Source organism: Oncorhynchus gorbuscha, unplaced genomic scaffold, assembly GCF_021184085.1.
Source record: "Oncorhynchus gorbuscha isolate QuinsamMale2020 ecotype Even-year unplaced genomic scaffold, OgorEven_v1.0 Un_scaffold_3850, whole genome shotgun sequence".
NCBI lineage: Eukaryota > Metazoa > Chordata > Actinopteri > Salmoniformes > Salmonidae > Oncorhynchus > Oncorhynchus gorbuscha.
Genome location: NW_025748001.1, coordinates 1,032 through 20,000, shown reverse-complemented (window position 1 = coordinate 20,000; position 18,969 = coordinate 1,032). Strand labels below are relative to the sequence as shown.

Sequence of the window (18,969 nt, the reverse complement as noted above, 5' to 3'; positions counted from 1 at the left end):
AATGCGAGTGTAGCGAAATGCTTGTGCTTCTAGTTCCGACAATGCAGTGATAACCAACAAGTAATCTAACTAACAATTCCAAAACTACTGTCTTATACACAGTGTAAGGGGATAAAGAATATGTACATAAGGATATATGAATGAGTGATGGTACAGAGCAGCATACAGTAGATGGTATCGAGTACAGTATATACATATGAGATGAGTGTGTAGACAAAGTAAACGAAGTGGCATAGTTAAAGTGGCTAGTGATACATGTATTACATAAGGATGCAGTTGATGATGTAGAGTACAGTATATACGTATGCATATGAGATGAATAATGTAGGGTAAGTAACATTATATAAGGTAGCATTGTTTAAAGTGGCTAGTGATATATTTTACATCATATCCCATCAATTCCCATTATTAAAGTGGCTGGAGTTGGGTCAGTGTCAATGACAGTGTGTTGGCAGCAGCCACTCAATGTTAGTAGTGGCTGTTTAACAGTCTGATGGCCTTGAGATAGAAGCTGTTTTTCAGTCTCTCGGTCCCAGCTTTGATGCACCTGTACTGACCTCGCCTTCTGGATGATAGCGGGGTGAACAGGCAGTGGCTCGGGTGGTTGATGTCCTTGATGATCTTTATGGCCTTCCTGTAACATCGGGTGGTGTAGGTGTCCTGGAGGGCAGGTAGTTTGCCCCCGGTGATGCATTGTGCAGACCTCACTACCCTTAGAAGAGCCTTACGGTTGTGGGAGGAGCAGTTCCGTACCAGGCGGTGATACAGCCCGACAGGATGCTCTCGATTGTGCATCTGTAGAAGTTTGTGAGTGCTTTTGGCGACAAGCCGAATTTCTTCAGCCTCCAGAGGTTGAAGAGGCGCTGCTGCGCCTTCTTCACGATGCTGTCAGTGTGAGTGGACCAATTCAGTTTGTCTGTGATGTGTATGTCGAGGAACTTAAAACTAGCTACCCTCTCCACTACTGTTCCATCGATGTGGATAGGGGTGTGTTCCCTCTGCTGTTTCCTGAAGTCCACAATCATCTCCTTGATGATTGAGTTGGAGGCGTGATAAAGGCCTGATTGGTGGAGCGCTGCAGAGATGGTTGTCCTTCTGGACGTTTCTCCCATCTCCATAGAGGAACCCTAGAGCTCTGTAAGACTGACCATCGGATTCTTGGTCCCCTCCCTGACCAAGGCCCCTCTCCTCCGATCAATTTGGCCGGGCGGCCAGCATGAGGGAGAGCCTTGCTGGTTCCAAACTTCTTCAATTTAAAAATGATGAAGGCCATTGTGTTTTAGGGACCTTCAATGTTGCAGAAATTGTTTGGTAGCCTTCCCCAGATCTGTGCCTTGACACAATCCTGTCTCAAAACTCTACGGACAATTCCTTTGACCTCATAGCTTGGTTTTTGCTCTGACATGCACTGTCAACTGTGGGACCTTATATAGAAAGGTGTATGCCTTTCCAAATCATGTCCAATCAATTGAATTTACCACAGGTGGACTCCAATCAAGTTTTAGAAACATCTCAAGGATGATTAATGGAAACAGGATGCATTTTAGATCAATTTCGAGTCTCATAGCAAATGGTCTGAATAGTGATGTGAGGTATTTCTGTTTTTATTTTTACTACTTTTGCAAAAATGTCTAAAAACCTGTTTCCGCTTTGTCATTATTGGGTATTGTACATAGATTGATGATCATTTTTAATAAGTCTGTAACGTGACAAAATGTTGAAAAGGTCAAGGGGTCTGAATACTTTCCCAATACACTGAACATACATTATTAATTAACTGACCTCAGAGTATCCAATTTACAGTGGGGATTCCCCAGTCCAACAGAGAGCATCTTCACTCCTGAATCCTTCAGGTCATTGTTACTCAGATCCAACTCTCTCAGATGTGAGGGGTTTGACTTCAGAGCTGAGACCAGAGAAGCACAACCTTCTTCAGTGACTCCACAGCCTGACAGCCTGACAAAGAGGTCATCATGATTTTACAAACACACTGTTCATTTAACACCAAATCAAACAGAAAATTCAACAAGGTTGTAGAGTCACAAGCTTGATGTAAAATCAAAATCAAATCAAATACACATGGTCACATACACATGGTTAGCAGATGTTAATGCGAGTGTAGCGAAATGCTTGTGCTTCTAGTTCCGACAATGCAGTAATAACCAACGAGTAATCTAACTAACAATTTCACAACAACTACCTTATACACACCCGTGTAAAGGGAGGAAGAATATGTACATAAAGATATATGAATGAGTGATGGTACAGAACGACATAGGCAAGATGCCGTAGATGGTATCGAGTACAGTATATACATATGAGATGAGTAATGTAGGGTATGTAAACATTATATTAAGTGGCATTGTTTAAAGAGTCTAGTGATACATTTTTTACATCAATTTTTCCATTATTAAAGTGGCTGGAGTTGAGTCAGTATGTTGGCAGCAGCCACTCAATGTTAGTGGTGGCTGTTTAACAGTCTGATGGCCTTGAGATAGAAGCTGTTTTTCAGTCTCTCGGTCCCTGCTTTGATGCACCTGTACTGACCTCGCCTTCTGGATGATAGCGGGGTGAACAGGCAGTGGCTCGGGTGGTTGATGTCCTTGATGATCTTTATGGCCTTCCTGTAACATCGGGTGGTGTAGGTGTCCTGCAGGGCAGGTAGTTTGCCCCCGGTGATACGTTGTGCAGACCTCACTACCCTTAGAAGAGCCTTACGGTTGTGGGAGGAGCAGTTCCGTACCAGGCGGTGATACAGCCCGACAGGATGCTCTCGATTGTGTATCTGTAGAAGTTTGTGAGTGCTTGTGGTGACAAGCTGAATTTCTTCAGCCTCCTGCACCTTCTTCACCACGCTGTCTGTGTGGGTGGACCAATTCAGTCCGTGATGTGTACGCCGAGCAACTTAAAACGTACTACCCTCTCCATTACTGTCCCGTCGATGTGGCTATGGGGGTGCTCCCTCCGCTGTTTCCTGAAGTCCATGATCATCTCCTTTGTTTTGTTCACGTTGAGTGTGAGGTTATTTTCCTGACATCACACTCTGAGGGCCCTCACCTCCTCCCTGTAGGCCGTCTCGTCATTATTGGTAGTCAAGCCTACCACTGTCGTGTCGTCTGCAAACTTGATGATTGAGTTGGAGGTGTGCATGGCCACGCAGTCATGGGTGAACAGGGAGTACAGGGGAGGGCTCAGAACGCACCCTTGTGGGGCCCTAGTGTTGAGGATCAGTGGGGTGGAGATGTTGTTACCTACCCTCACCACCTGGGGGCGGCCCGTCAGGAAGTCCAGTACCCGGTTGCACAGGGTAGGGTCGAGACCCAGGGTCTCAGGCTTGATGACGAGTTTGGAGGGTACTATGTTGACGTTAAATGCTGAGCTCGATGAACAGCATTCTCACATAGGTATTCCTCTTGTCCAGATGGGTTAGGGCAGTGTGCAGTGTGGTTGCGATTGTGTCGTCTGTGGACCTATTGGGGCGGTAAGCAAATTGGAGTGGGTCGAGGGTGTCAGGTAGGGGGGGAGGTGATATGGTCCTTGACTAGTCTCTCAAAGCACTTCATGTGGACAGGAGTGAGTGCTATGGGGCGGTAGTCGTTTAGCTCAGTTACCTTAGCTTTTTTGGGAACGGGAACAATGGTGGCCCTCTTGAAGCATGTGGGAACAGCAGACTGGGATAAGGATTGATTGAAATTGTCCGTAAACACCCCAGCCAGCTGGTCTGCGCATGTTCTGAGGACGTGGCTCGGGATGCCGTCTGGGCCTGCAGCCTTGCGAAGGTTAACACGTTTAAATGTTTTACTCACGTCGGCTGCAGTGAAGGAGAGTCCACAGGTTTTGGTAGCGGGCCATGTCAGTGGCACTGTATTGTCCTCAAAGCGAGCTAAGAAGTTGTTTAGTCTGTCTGGGAGCAAGACATCCTGGTACGCGATGGGGCTGGTTTTCTTTTTGTAATCCGTGATTGACTGTAGACCCTGCCACATACCTCTTGTGTCTGAGCCGTTGAATTGCGACTCTACTTTGTCTCAATACTGACGCTTAGCTTGTTTGATTGCCTTGCGGAGGGAATAGCTACACTGTTTGTATTCGGTCATGTTTCCGGTCACCTTGCCCTGGTTAAAAGCAGTGGTTCGCGCTTTCAGTTTTGCACGAATGCTGCCTTCAATCCACAGTTTCTGGTTTGGGAATGTTTTAATAGTTGCTGTGGGTACAACATTGCCAATGAACTTGCTAATGAACTCGCTCACCGAATCAGCGTATTTGTCAATGTTGTTGTTTGACTCAATGCGGAATATATCCCAATCCATGTGATCGAAGCAATCTTGAAGCCTGGAATCAGATTGGTCGGACCACCGTTGAACAGACCTGAGCGTGGGAGCTTCCTGTTTTAGTTTCTGTCCATAGGCAGGGAGCAACAAAATGGAGTCGTGGTCAGCTTTTCTGAAAGGAGTATGGGGAGGGCCTTATATGCGTTGCGGAAGTTCGAATGACAATGATCAAGGGTTTTACCAGTCCTGGTAGCACAATCGATATGCGGATAGAATTTAGGGAGTCTTGTTTTCAGATTAGCCTTGTTAAAATCCCCAGCTACAATGAATGCAGCCTCAGGATATGTGGTTTCCAGTTTACACAGAGTCAAATAAAGTTTGTTCAGGGCCATTGATGTGTCTGCTTGGGGGGCTGTGATTATAATCGGAGAGAATTCTCTTGGTAGATAATGTGGTCGACATTTGATTGTGAGGAATTCTAAGTCAGGTGAACAGAAGGTCTTGAGTTCCTGTGTGTTGTTATGATCACACCACGTCTTGTTAATCATAAGGCATACACCCCCGCCCTTCTTCTTACCAGAAAGATGCTTGTTTCTGTCAGCGCGATGTGTGAAGAAACCAGCTGGCTGTACCAACTCCGATAGCGTGTCTCGAGTGAGCCATGTTTCCGTGAAGCAAAGAAAGTTACAGTCTCTGATGTCCCTCTGGAATGCTACCCTTGCTCGGATTTCTTCTACCTTGTTGTCAAGAGACTGGACGTTGGCTAGTAGTATACTCGGGAGCGGTGCGCGATGTGCCCGTCTCCGGAGCCTAACCAGAAGACCGCTTCGTCTGCCCCTTTTACGGCATGGTTGTTTTGGTTCGCCGGCTGGGATCCGATCCATTGTCCCGGGTGGTGGGCAAAACACAGGATCCACTTCGGGAAAGTCGTATTCCTGGTCGTAATGATGGTGAGTTGACGTTGCTCTTATATCCAGTAGTTCCTCCCGACTGTATGTAATAAAACCTAAGATTTCCTGGGGTAACAACGTAAGAAATAACACGTAAAGAAACAAAATACTGCATAGATTCCTAGGAACGTGAAGTGAGGCGGCCATCTCCGTCGGCGCCGGATGACTGCAGGGAAAGAGTATGGGTGTCATGTTTTGTCATTGATTATCATGTCTTGTCTCTGTGCTTCCCTTCTATTCGTTTCCCTCTGCTGGTCTTATTAGGTTCTTTCCCTCTTTCTATCCCTCTCTCTCCCCCTCCCTCTCTCCCTCTCTCGCTCTCTCTCTCTATCGTTCCGTTCCTGCTCCCAGCTGTTCCTCATTCTCCTAACTACCTCATTTACTCTTTCACACCTGTTCCCTATTTTGCCCTCTGATTAGAGTCCCTATTTCTCCCTCTGTTTTCCGCTTCTGTCCTTGTCGGATCCTTGTTTGATGTTCGCTGTTCTGTGTCCTTGTTCCGCCCTGTCGTGTTTTTGCCTTCTTCAGATGCTGCGTGTGAGCAGGTGTCTATGTCAGCTACGGCCGGTGCCTTCCCGAAGCGACCTGCAGTCTGTGGTCGCGTCTCCAGTCGTTCCTCTCTACTGACGAGTGGATTTCAGTTTTCCTGTTTTGCATTTACCTAAGATATATCCAGGATTATCGTTTTTGTTTAAGACTGGAATAAAGACTCTGTTTCTGTTAAGTCGCTTTTGGGTCCTCATTCACCAGCATAACAATGGGACCAAATACTAAACTTTTGACTAAATGAATTTGTTCAAATAATTACAACTTCTCCAAATGGGAGGACTAGATATATAAAGTGATTCATTTCTAATCGGTAAAACAGATGTACAAATACCCTCAAATAAAAACGGACATTATGTACTGTCGCCTAATGTGAAACATCTCAAATCCAAAATGCTGGAGCAGAGCAACACATTTAAAACTGTGAGCTTCACTGTCCAAACACATACTGTATGGTGTGGACTGTGTGTGCCTGTTGAGGATCTGGTGAACAGTTATCACTTGTTGACTAGGAATAGGAATACTGACCTTAGAGTCTCCAGTTTACAGTGGGGATTTCCCAGCCCAGCAGAAAGCAGCTTCACTCCTGAATCCTTCAGGTCATTGTTACTCAGATCCAGCTCTCTCAGGTGTGAGGGGTTTGACTTCAGATCTGAGACCAGAGAAGCACAGCCTTCTTCTGTGACAAGACAGCCTGACAGCCTGCAAGGAGTAAAACTGCTATCACACTGCTATTCTTTGGTGGTGAAAATACTTTTAGATATATCAGTGTACTTAAACCTGGTACAGTGCATTCAGAAATTATTCACCCCTATGACCCTTTCCACATTTTGTTGTGTTACAAAGTGGGATAAAAATAAAAAAAAATTTTTTTTGTCAATGATCTACACGAAACACACTAATGTCAAAGTGGATGAAGAATTCTAACTTTTGCCTCCCAAAAATAATAAAACCTGACAAAATTGGGACAAATTGGGACAAATTGGGACAAATTGGGACAAATTGGGACACGTGTGTTGTTGTTTTAGCTCTGTACTCCAGCACTTTGGATTTGAAATGATACACTGACTGTGATGCTGACGTGCAGACTATCTTTCATTTGAGGCTTTTTTCATCCATATAGGTTGATCTGTTTAGAAAATGACATATTCCTGGCATGCAACTATTACATCAAGCTTCTGACTCTACAAACTTGTTGGATGCATTTGCTGTTTGTTTTGGTTGTGTTTCAGATGATTTTGTGCCCAGTATAAATGAATGGTGAATAATGTATTGTGTTATTTTGGAGTCATTTTTATTATAAATAAGAATAGAATATGTTTCTAAACACTTCTACATTATTGTGGATGCTACCATGATTATGGATAATCCTGAATTAATTGTGAATAATGATGAGTGAGAAAGTTAGAAACACAAATATCATACCCCCAAGACAGCTAACCTCTCACCATTACAATAAAAGGGGAGGTTAGCATTTTTTGGGTGTATGATATTTGTGCATCTGTAATTTTCTCACTCATAATTATTCACGATTCCCTGAGGAAGGCTACAATCATGGTAGCATCTATATTAAATATGGAAGTGTTGAGAAACACATTATATTCTTATTTATAATAAAAGGGACTTAAAAATAACACAATACATTATACATACAGTACATTATTTACTGACCTCAGAGTCTCCAGTTTACAGTGGGGATTCCACAGTCCAACAGAGAGCAGCTTCACTCCTGAATCCTTCAGGTCATTGTTACTCAGATCCAGCTCTCTCAGGTATGAGGAGTTTGACTTCAGAACTTCAGAAGCCAGAGAAGCACAACTTTTCTCTGTGACTCCACAGCTTGACAGCCTGACAGAGAGAACATCATGATTTCACAAACACACTGTTCATACACATAGTGTAGAAGGACAATGGCATTAGGTTTAGTCTCTCAAAAAACATATAGATTCATCTTCAGTCTCCTAGAATGTTATGTTCACAATGTTATACTAATGTGAACATCAATGCATTGATTCAGTATGTTTATCAATAATACATATTTTTCTCTGAAGTAACTATTTATTCCTAAATGTAATTCTATGTACTCACAGAGCAGCTCTGGAGGCTTTGATCACTGGCAGCAGCCTCAGAAGACCTTCCTCTGATCTGGAGTATTTCTTCAGGTCAAACACATCCAGCTCCTTTTCTGAAGTCAGCAACACAAAGACCAGAGCTGACCACTGTGAAGGTGACAGTTTGCCTCTAGAGTGACTTCCTGAGCTCAGGTAGCGTTGGATCTCCTCCACTAGAGAATGGTCATTCAGTTCATTCAGACAGTGGAACAGATTGATGCACCTCTCTGGAGAAGGATTCTCTCTGATCCTCTCTTTGATGTACTTGACTGTTTCTTCATGGCTCTGTGAGCTGCTTCTTGTCTTTGTCAGTAGACCTCCTAAGTGCTTCTGATTGGACTCCAGTGAGAGGCCCAGAAGGAAGCGGAGGAAAAGGTCCAGGTTTCCCGTCTCACTTTGTAAGGCTTTATCCACAACACTCTTGTAGAAAGTAACTTCACGTCTGTCTCTGAACAGAGCAAGAAAGTTGCTGGATGTTGATTGCGGTTTGGCCATTAGATTCTCATTGTTGTTGATGAATGAGAGGAATACATATAGAGCAGCCAGAAACTCTTGAATGCTCAGATGCACAAAGCAGTACACCTTGTCCTGGTACAGCCCACATTCCTCTTTAAAGAGCTGTGTGCACAATCCTGAGTACACTGAGGCTTCATTGACATCAATGCCAGCCTCTTTCAGGTCTTCTTCATAGAAAATCAGATTGCCCTTCACCAGCTGTTGAAAAGCCAGTTTTCCCAGTGACAGAATGCTCTCTTTATTCCAGTGTGGACCTGTCTCTTCTTTCCCAAGATACTTTTCATTCTTCTGTTTGGTATGAAACACCACAAGATGTGTGTACATCTCAGTCAGAGTCTTGGGCATCTCTTCTTTCTTATGCTTCAGCATGTGTTCAAGGACTATTGCAGAAATCCAACAGAAGACTGGAATGTGGCACATGATGTGGAGGCTCCTTGATGTCTTTATGTGTGAGATGATACTGCTGGCCAGGTCCTCATCATCACTGAATCTCTTCCGGAAGTACTCCTCCTTCTGTGGGTCATTGAACCCTCGTACCTCTGTCACCTGGTCAACACACTCAGGGGGGATCTGATTGGCTGCTGCAGGTCGGGTAGTTATCCAGAGGAGAGCAGCGGGAAGCAGATTTCCATTGATGAGATTTGTCAGCAGAACATCCACTGAGGTTGACTCTGTGACGTCACAACAGATCTTGTTCTTCTGGAAGTCTAGGGGCAGTCGGCACTCATCCAGACCATCAAAGATGAACAGAACTTTGTACCTGTCATAGTTGGAGATTCTTGATTCTTTAGTTTCCGTTGAGAAGTGATTGAGAAGTTCAATCAAATTGTGTTTTTCCTCTTTCATCAAATTCAGCTCCCGAAAAGGGAATGAAAATACAAATTGAACATCCTGATTTGCTTTTCCTTCAGCCCAGTCCAGAATGAACTTCTGCACAGAGACTGTTTTTCCAATGCCAGCGACTCCCTTTGTCAGCACAGTTCTGATAAGTTTGTCTTGTCCAGTTAAGGGTTTGAAGATTTCATTACATTTGATTGCAGTCTCTGGTCTTGCTTGTTTCCTGGTTGTTGTCTCAATCTGTCTCAGCTCATGTTCATTATTGACCTCTCCTGTTCCACCCTCTGTGATGTAGAGCTCTGTGTAGATCTTATTGAGAAGTGTTGGGTTTCCTTGTTGAGCGATCCCCTCAAATACACATTGAAACTTCTTCTTTAGATTAGATTTGAGTTCACGTTGGCAAATCACAGCAAGCTCATCTGAATCTAGAAATAACCCAGAGGATATTAATAATATGTCTGTTTTATATGCCTACAGTATTGTAGGAATGTGTTATAAAGTTGTACATTATAATATTTTCTTCTCTTAACTGACTGTATAAATGTTTAAGTGTTTTCATAATCATTGCACACTGGAGTGACAGAGTGTATTTGTATTATTTGTATTACTGATATTATCATTAATGTTGTGTCTCTGTCTATCTCTCATCTCTCCTCTTTCTGACTAAATTAATCAACACAACACATCCCTCGTGTGTTGTGTTAAGGCTTCTACAATATCATTGAGTTACACAGCTACTTTATCTGTACTTTAGCTACAGCTTTTAAATGTTTGTTACAAAACAGCAATCAACATGAGGCAGACAGATTTTACTTTTCTCCAGTGTGTCAGAAATGTCCCTCTCTATGGCACTGATATCCTGCTTCTCATCTTCAGCATTCACCACTTCCTCATCCTCCCTCTGACTCTCAAAGTCTTCTGGGAGTTCTGGACTAAGAATCACACAGACAGGGAATGTTGTGTTTGTTAAATATTGTTTTAAGGCTATGAAAATTGAAAAAAGGATTAGCCTATGGATTATGAACACCACAAAAATAAATGGGAAAATGGGAGAGCAGAAATGCCTAGAGACAGCGTTGTTTAACTCACTGACCATGACCCTTGAGTTCTTCTTACCTTTGTTCAGTAGAAAAGTCTCCCTCTCTAAACGTTATAGGTTCAAGCATAGAACAGCCACTCTTCATGGACTCACAGCTGGGTACAGGGGAGGCTGGTCTCTCCTGCTTGATTGGACTTCAACACAACAGAGACAAACATTAGGAATCTCATTTACTCTAAGCTCAGATGGAGAAACATGAGAAACGTTTCCTTCCAAAATGTTATATATCCATTTTTGGGAAATGCAAGTATCAAATCAAATCAAATCCAATTTTATTTGTCACATATACATGGTTAGCAGATGTTAATGCAAGTGTAGCGAAATGCTTGTGCTTCTAGTTCCGACAATGCAGTAATAACCAACAAGTAATCTAACTAACAATTCCAAAACTACTGTCTTATACACACAAGTTTTAGGGGATAAAGAATATGTACATAAAGATATATGAATGAGTGATGGTACAGAGCAGCATACAGTAGATGGTATCGAGTACAGTATATACATATGAGATGAGTATGTAAACAAAGTGGCATAGTTAAAGTGGCTAGTGATACATGTATTACATAAAGATGCAGTAGATGATATAGAGTACAGTATATACGTATACATATGAGATGAATAATGTAGGGTAAGTAAACATTATATTAGGTAGCATTGTTTAAAGTGGCTAGTGATATATGTATTACATAAGGATGCAGTAGATGATATAGAGTACAGTATATACGTATACATATGAGATGAATAATGTAGGGTAAGTAAACATTATATTAGGTAGCATTGTTTAAAGTGGCTAGTGATATATCTTACATCATTTCCCATCAATTCCCATTATTAAAGTGGCTGGAGTTGAGTAGTACATTTGATCTTATTGTTTAAAGAAATTATGAAAGCAATTGGTGTGTTTTCTTCACTATGTCATCATATTTGTTTAAAATATATTTGATATATTATACATCTGCCTCACTCTCATAAACACTCTCATGTAATAAGACACTCTCATGTAATAAATTGTTATTCGTTACATTTGACTGTGTTAAACCCAGACGTACTACAGTACTTCTTTGTGACAATAATATATATATATTTTTTTAAATAATAATTCTGTACAGTAATATGAGATCTGTTTTTAAAACATTTACATTCGACAATTTAGTCACTTAGCAAATATTATTATCCTGGGTCCGGTTTCCCGAAAAGTCTATCGTTAGAACCTTGGTCTCTCTGTGACCGCTGATAGCTTCGGAACAAAATTGCCAATGTCTTCGTAATTGATACAAACAAGCGAAATATAAAATTATGCTTCAAATGAAAACCGCGATGTCTGCATTAAAATTTAACCAGTTGGCTACAGGCCTATTTCAATCATATTGAAATATATTTCATTTTCAATCAATAAAGTTTTATTTTGCTACTTGTAGACTACGGTCAGAAATTTGTCTCAATATATTTCATGACGTGTAGCCTAACGTGTGCAATGTTGTGTCAAATCTGTGATTTATTGCATTTTTATTGGGGAAGCCTTAGAATAAGCCGCCTCAATATTTCCAGCCGATTGTAGTATTATCTCTCTAGGAGCAGAGCTGTCATCAGTATTGTGTTATAAGTATAATGTTAAGGAAAGATTTGAATAGAGAAATCTGATCCAGGAGCAGCACTCCCTTTCTATACATGCTCTAAATAACGACATGCTCCAACGACACACGACACAACCGTTCTCTCTGCGTGATGCGTGGGGAACGTATATTACATATTGGACGGTTGTATAAAATATGCATTTTAAAAACACCCGTAAGCCTAATTTCAATCGCTATCAGGCCTTAAATAGGCTTCTATAGTTTGTCATTTCTGTCAAACTTGATTTGCACTATTGAAACATGTACCAACCCCTACATTTGTTTATGAATTACAATTTCCTGATGCTGTAGGATTATTTTCCTGACGTGAGAAATTATGTGAAATTAAGATATGGCATCTGTAAGTGCATTTATCTTAAGTTATCTAGGTGAGACAGTATCGCATATCACTTCTGGACCTTATTTGGACACTGTGTTAACAACCCTCCAGACGAGCTTCAATGCCATACAACTCTCCTTCCGTGGCCTACAACTACTCTTAAATACAAGTGTATCTAAATGCATGCTCTTCAACCGATTGCTGCCTGCACCTGCCCGCCGGACCAGCATCACTACTCTGGACGGTTCTGACTTAGAATATGTGGACAACTACAAATACCTAGGTGTCTGGTTAGACTGTAAACTCTCCTTCCACACTCACATCAAACATCTCAAATCGAAAGTTAAATCTAGAATTGGCTTCCTATTTTGCAACAAAGCATCCTTCAATCATGCTGCCAAACATACCCTCGTAAAACTGACCATCCTACCGATCCTCGAGTTCGGCGATGTCATTTACAAAATAGCCATCCGTTTTGTCACCAAAGCCCCATACCCACCTCTGCGACCTGTACGCCCTTGCTTCATACTCGTCGCCAAACCCACTGGCTCCAGGTCATCTACAAGACCCTGCTAGGTAAAGTCCCCCCTTATCTCAGCCCGCTGGTCACCATAGCATCTCCCACCTGTAGCACGCACTCCAGCAGGTATATCTCTCTGGTCACCCCCAAAACCAATTCTTCCTTTGGCCACCTCTCCTTCCAGTTCTCTGCTGCCAATGACTGGAACGAACTACAAAAATCTCTGAAACTGGAAACACTTATCTCCCTCACTAGCTTTAAGCACCAGCTGTCAAAGCAGCTCACAGATTACTGCACCTGTACATAGCCCACCTATAATTTAGCCCAAACAACTACCTCTTTCCCTACTGTATTTATTTTATTTATGTATTTATTTTGCTCCTTTGCACCCCATTATTTTAATTTCTACTTTGCACATTCTTCCACTGCAAATCTACCATTCCAGTGTTTTACTTGCTATATTGTATTTACTTTGCCACCATGGCCTTTTTTTGCCTTTACCTCCCTTCTCACCTAATTTGCTCACATTGTATATAGACTTATTTTTCTACTGTATTATTGACTGTATGTTTGTTTTACTCCATGTGTAACTCTGTGTTGTTGTTTGTGTCGAACTGCTTTGCTTTATCTTGGCCAGATCGCAATCGTAAATGAGAACTTGTTCTCAACTTGCCTACCTGGTTAAATAAAAAAAATAAAAAAATATTCTGCCTGTTTGGCCCTGTCCGGGGTATTGTCAGACGGGGCCACAATGTCTCCTGACCCCTCCTGTCTCAGCCTCCAGCATTTATGCTGCATTAGTTTATGTGTCGGGGGGCTAGAGTCAGTCTGTTATATCTGGAGTATTTCTCCTGTCTTATCCGGTGTCCGGTGTGAATTTGAGTATGCTCTCTCTAATTCTCTCTTTCTATTTTTCTCTCTTTCTAATTCTCTCTCTCTCTCTCTCTCTCACTTTCTATTTTTCTCTCTTTCTAATTCTCTCTCACATTTTCTCTCTATCTCTTTCTCTTGGAGGACCTGAGCCCTAGGAACATGCCTCAAGACTACCTGGCCTGATGACCCCTTGCTGTCCCCAGTCCAGCTGGTTTCAACTGTTCTGTTCTTTGGAATCCTGACCTGTTCACCGGACGTGCTACCTGTCCCAGACCTGCCGTTTAAAACTCTCTAGAGACAGCAGGTGTGGTAGAGATAGTCTGAATGATTGGCGATGAAAAGTCAACTGACATCTACTCCTGAGGTGCTGACCTGATGCACCCTCTATAACCACTGTGATTATTATTATTTGACCCTGCTGGTCATCTATGAACATTTGAACATATTGGCCATGTTCTGTTATAATCTCCACCCGGCACAGCCAGAAGAGGACTGGCCACCCCTCATAGCCTGGTTCCTCTCTAGGTTTCTTCCTAGGTTTTGGCCTTTCTAGGGAGTTCTTCCTAGTCACCATGCATCTACACCTGCATTGCTTGCTGTTTGGGGTTTTAGTCTGGGTTTCTATACAGCACTGTGTGACATCAGCTGATGTAAGAAGAGCTTTATAATGAAATTGTATTGAATGATTGATAAAAATAAAACAAATCTGTCACACCCTGACCTTAGTATTCTTTGTTTTCTTTATTATTTTGGTTAGGTCAGGGTGTGACATGGGTGATGTATATGTTTTTGTACTGTCTAGGGACATTGTATGTTTATGGGGGTGTTTACTATCTCGGTGTTTATGTATGTCTATGGTTGCCTAGATTGGTTCTCAATTAGAGGCAGCTGTCTATCATTGCCATCTTCTTTGGGTATTTCGTGGGTTATTGTCTATGTCTAGTTGCCTGTGTCTGCACATTTATAGTAAAGCTTCACGTTCGTTTGGTTGTTTTTGTAGTTTGTTTAATGTCCGTCTTTATTAAAATATAACATGTATTCATATCACGCTGCGCCTTGGTCTCCTCCATTCAACGAACGTGACAAAATCAGAGAACAGTAATTGGCACGACTTCTTCCGAAGTTGGTCCCTCTCCATGTTCATTCGGCGGTCAAAGTCCCCGACCTTCTAGCCATCGCTGATCCTCTTTTCATTTTCCTTTGGTTTTCTTGTCTTCCATCACACCTGGTTCCAATCCCATCAATTACATGTTGTGTATTGTGTCCTCATGTCCTTGTGGGTGATTGTTTATTGTAGTGCTTGTGTTCGTCTGTCCTGGTGGGTATTTACCCCTCTGTTCCCCCTCATGTCCTGGTGGGTGATTGTTTATTGTAAGTGCTTGTGCTCGTCTGTCCTGGTGGGTATTTACCCCTCTGTTCTCCCTCATGTCCTGGTGGGTGATTGTTTATTGTAAGTGCTTGTGCTCGTCTGTCCTGGTGGGTATTTACCCCTCTGTTCCCCCTCATGTCCTGGTGGGTGATTGTTTATTGTAAGTGCTTGTGCTCGTCTGTCCTGGTGTGTATTTACCCCTCTGTTCCCCCTCATGTCCTTGTGGGTGATTGTTTATTGTAGTGCTTGTGTTCGTCTGTCCTGGTGTGTATTTACCCCTCTGTTCCCCCTCATGTCCTTGTGGGTGATTGTTTATTGTAGTGCTTGTGTTCGTCTGTCCTGGTGTGTATTTACCCCTCTGTTCCCCCTCATGTCCTTGTGGGTGATTGTTTATTGTAGTGCTTGTGTTCGTCTGTCCTGGTGTGTATTTACCCCTCTGTTCCCCCTCATGTCCTGGTGGGTGATTGTTTATTGTAAGTGCTTGTGCTCGTCTGTCCTGGTGGGTGTTGGGTTATTTACTCATTATTTGATTGTTCTGTTTTTTTTGTTATTAAACTGCTCCGTTTGGAAACACAGATTTTGCTCTCCTGCGTCTGACTTCTCTGTCGCCAGTACACACCCCTTACAGAATCACCGACCAGACTTTGGAGTCAACAGGAGCAGGTACCCCGGGTGGAGGAGTGCGTCCGAGAGCACGCAGCAATGTTCCACCATCTTGGCACCGCCATGGACTGGGTTGTCCAGACTATGTACCGCTGGGAGAGACAGGGAGTTCTTCCAGCGCCTCCACCAGCACAACCGGGGTCTTCTCTGAGCGCCCCTCTTCCTCCTGGTCCCAGTGGGTTTCGTCTCTCCCTGCCCCAGGAATACGACGGAAAGGCTGCGAACTGCCTTCTTCAACTGGACCTATACCTGGCCACCATCCTCCCGGCTCCATCGCCATGAGAGGGTGTCCGCCCTCATCTCGTGCCTCACCGGGAAAGCCCTCGAGTGAGCCAACGCCGTGTGGAGAGAGGGAGATGCGGCGTTGGACCAGTTTGAGGAGTTCACCCACCGTTTCCGGGCAATCTTCGACCACCCGCCTGAGGGTAGAGCGGCGGGTGAGCTCTTCTTCCATCTGAGGCAGAATACGAGGAGTGCACAGGAGTTTGCCCTGGAGTTTAGGACCCTTGCTGCCGGCGCGGGATGGAGCGACAGGACCCTGATCGACCATTACCGCTGCAGTCTGCACGAGGACATCCGTCGGGGGTTGGCCTGCAGAGACACTACCCTCACGTTCGACCAACTGGTGGACCTGTCCATCCCGGCTGGTCAACCTGCTGGCCACCCGCGGACATTCTGATCAGGGTCTGATGGTTCCATCCTCCCGTACCCCCTCTCCGATACCCATGGAGCTGGGAGGGGCAGTGTGCAGGGAGACCGGAGGGGGTTCCCGCTCGTGCTCCATCTGTGGCCACAGAGGTCACACTGCCGGTCGGTGCCAGGTTGGTTCCTTTGGGGATCGAGACAGCTGGCAGGGCGCTCTGGCGTCACCCAGGGTGAGCCGGCACCATTCTCTCCCAGAGCCCTCTGTTGCACATATGTTTGTATGTCACTTTCCCTGAGTTTTCCCCGCATTCCCCCTGAATATTTCGATTTGTCTCTCGCCTTCTCTAAAAAGAAGGCGACTCAATTACCACCTCATTGACGGGGCGATTGTGCGATAAATCTCCTGGTAGACGCTGCACTTCCCAGGAGTCACGTGTATCCCCTCTCACAGGCGGAGACGGAGGCTATGGAAACTTATGTCTCTGAATCACTGTGTCAGGGGTACATTCGGTCCTCCTCTTCACCCACCTCCTCGAGTTTCTGTTTTGTGAAGGAGGAGGGAGATCTGCACCCATGTATTGACAATCAGGGGCTGAATCTGATCACTGTGAGGTATTGTTAAGTAGGCCTTGTTTACACACGTCTTCTGGCACAACTGGGTGCTTGAGGATATAGTGTCTGATCGGATCCCCAGTTCACATCTAGGGTCTGGAAGGCGTTCATGGAAAGTCTGGGTGTCTCGATCAGTCTTACTTCAGGGTTTCACCCCGAGAGTAATGGGCAGGTGGAGAGAGTGAACCAAGATGTGGGTAGGTTTCGGTGGTCCTATTGCCTGTCCTGGCCAGGGGAGTGGGCGGCGTTCGTGCCCTGAGCCGAGATGGCACAGAACTCGCTCCGCCCCTCCTCCTCTAACCTCTCTCCCTTCCAGTGCGTACTGGGGTACCAGCCGGTTCTGGCGCCTTGGCATCAGCCGTACTCCGTTCGCTCCATTCGAGGCGGCCCGGAGGAGAGGTGCTGGGTTCCGGTCGAGGACGTGTTGGACCCATCTATGCTGCAGCAGTTCCACCGTCTTCGTCTGGATCGCCCTGCGCCTCGACCTCCGGGTTGTCTGGAGCTGGGGGGGTACTGTCACGACTTCCGCCGAAGTTGGCCCTTGTTCATTTGGCGGTTGAAGTCCCCGACCTTCTAGCCATTATTGATCCTCTTTTCATTTTCCTTTAGTTTTGTCTTGTCTTCCATCACACCTGGTTCCAATCCCATCAATTACATGTTGTGTATTTACCCCTCTGTTCCCCCTCATGTCTTTGTCAGTGTTTGTTTATTGTAAGTGTTTGCGCACATCTGTCCTGGTGTGTGTCGGGTTATGTACCCATTGTTTGATTGTACTGTTTTCGGGTGGGTTTTTTGTTAATAAAACTGCTCTGTTTGTAAACACAGTTTTTGCTCTCCCGCGTCTGACTTCTCTGTCGTCAGTACACACCCCTTACAGTAATATCATTTCAAAAAATAAAGCTATGTTCAATAAAAATGTGGATAGAGTGTTTTTGAAAAAAACATAATAAATCTTAAGCAAAATTGTCATCTCACCTCTTAGCTTTGGTGTCATGTTCCCCAGAGAGATTCATTTTAGAGGCAGGGACCCCCTCCTCTCTCTCCCCAGAGAGACTCATTTTAGAGGCAGGGCTCCCCTCCTCTCTCTCCCCAGAGAGACTCATTTTATAGCACTGAGCCCTATAAACAGAGATCCAGCATGTTGGTTGTGGTTAAAACACTGACAACAATTCTTGAATGTCAATTAATCTCATGTATTCATTATCTCTTTGAGAAATAAAACATTTACTAACAGACATATTGAAACAGGCAGATGATTTAATGCAATCACATGAACATGTAGTTGTGACATCTCTTCTCCATGGTAACAGTCAATAACAATACTAATAAGTCACTGTTTGTTAAGGTAATTATAGACAGTGTGGAAACACAAGGCCATGACAGACTAGTTGAGGTCATCTGTACATAAGTCACTGTTTGTTAAGGTAATTATAGACAGTGTGGAAACACAAGGCCATGACAGACTAGTTGAGGTCATCTGTACATAAGTCACTGTTTGTTAAGGTAATTATAGACAGTGTGGAAACACAAGGCCATGACAGACTAGTTGAGGTCATCTGTACATAAGTCACTGTTTGTTAAGGTAATTATAGACAGTGTGGAAACACAAGGCCATGTCTCACACTTATTTTTATTCATTAAAAGTAGGCTATTTATTGTCTTTCAATCGGTTCTTTTCTAAACATATCTGAGAATGTGGACAGAAGGGATAAAATGGGCATGATTGATACATTCAGAAAGGCTTTTTGCAATAAGTAAGAGATGTTATATTATGTAAACTAGACAAGGTTATAATGTATAGTAGTGGGTTGTTAGTGATATGTAGATGTTATATTATGTAAACTAGACAAGGTTATAATGTATAGTAGTGGGTTGTTAGTGATATGTAGATGTTATATTATGTAAAGTAGACTACCTTATAATGTATAATAGTGGGTTGTTAGTGATATGTAGATGTTATATTATGTAAAGTAGACTACCTTATAATGTATAGTAGTGGGTTGTTAG

General features: G+C 43.6%; 1 protein-coding gene across 3 annotated transcripts in view; it reads right to left on the bottom strand.

Annotated features, from left to right (window-relative positions):
* LOC124028210 (NLR family CARD domain-containing protein 3-like) overlaps positions 1-18,077 on the bottom strand; it is a 21,670-nt gene extending 3,593 nt beyond the window's left edge. The window contains exons 1-7 of one of the 3 annotated variants that reach the window (XM_046340320.1): positions 17,938-18,077; positions 10,345-10,461; positions 10,042-10,160; positions 7,853-9,653; positions 7,436-7,612; positions 6,293-6,466; positions 1,783-1,956 (exon numbers count right to left, since the gene is read on the bottom strand). In XM_046340320.1, the coding sequence (XP_046196276.1) occupies positions 1,783-1,956; positions 6,293-6,466; positions 7,436-7,612; positions 7,853-9,653; positions 10,042-10,160; positions 10,345-10,461; positions 17,938-18,065 (2,690 nt within the window). In that variant the 5' untranslated portion in view covers positions 18,066-18,077. The remainder of the gene's footprint in view (positions 1-1,782; positions 1,957-6,292; positions 6,467-7,435; positions 7,613-7,852; positions 9,654-10,041; positions 10,161-10,344; positions 10,462-17,937) is intronic. The other 2 variants (XM_046340321.1, XM_046340322.1) reach the window with 2 other exon arrangements.
* Positions 18,078-18,969: the final 892 nt, after the last annotated feature.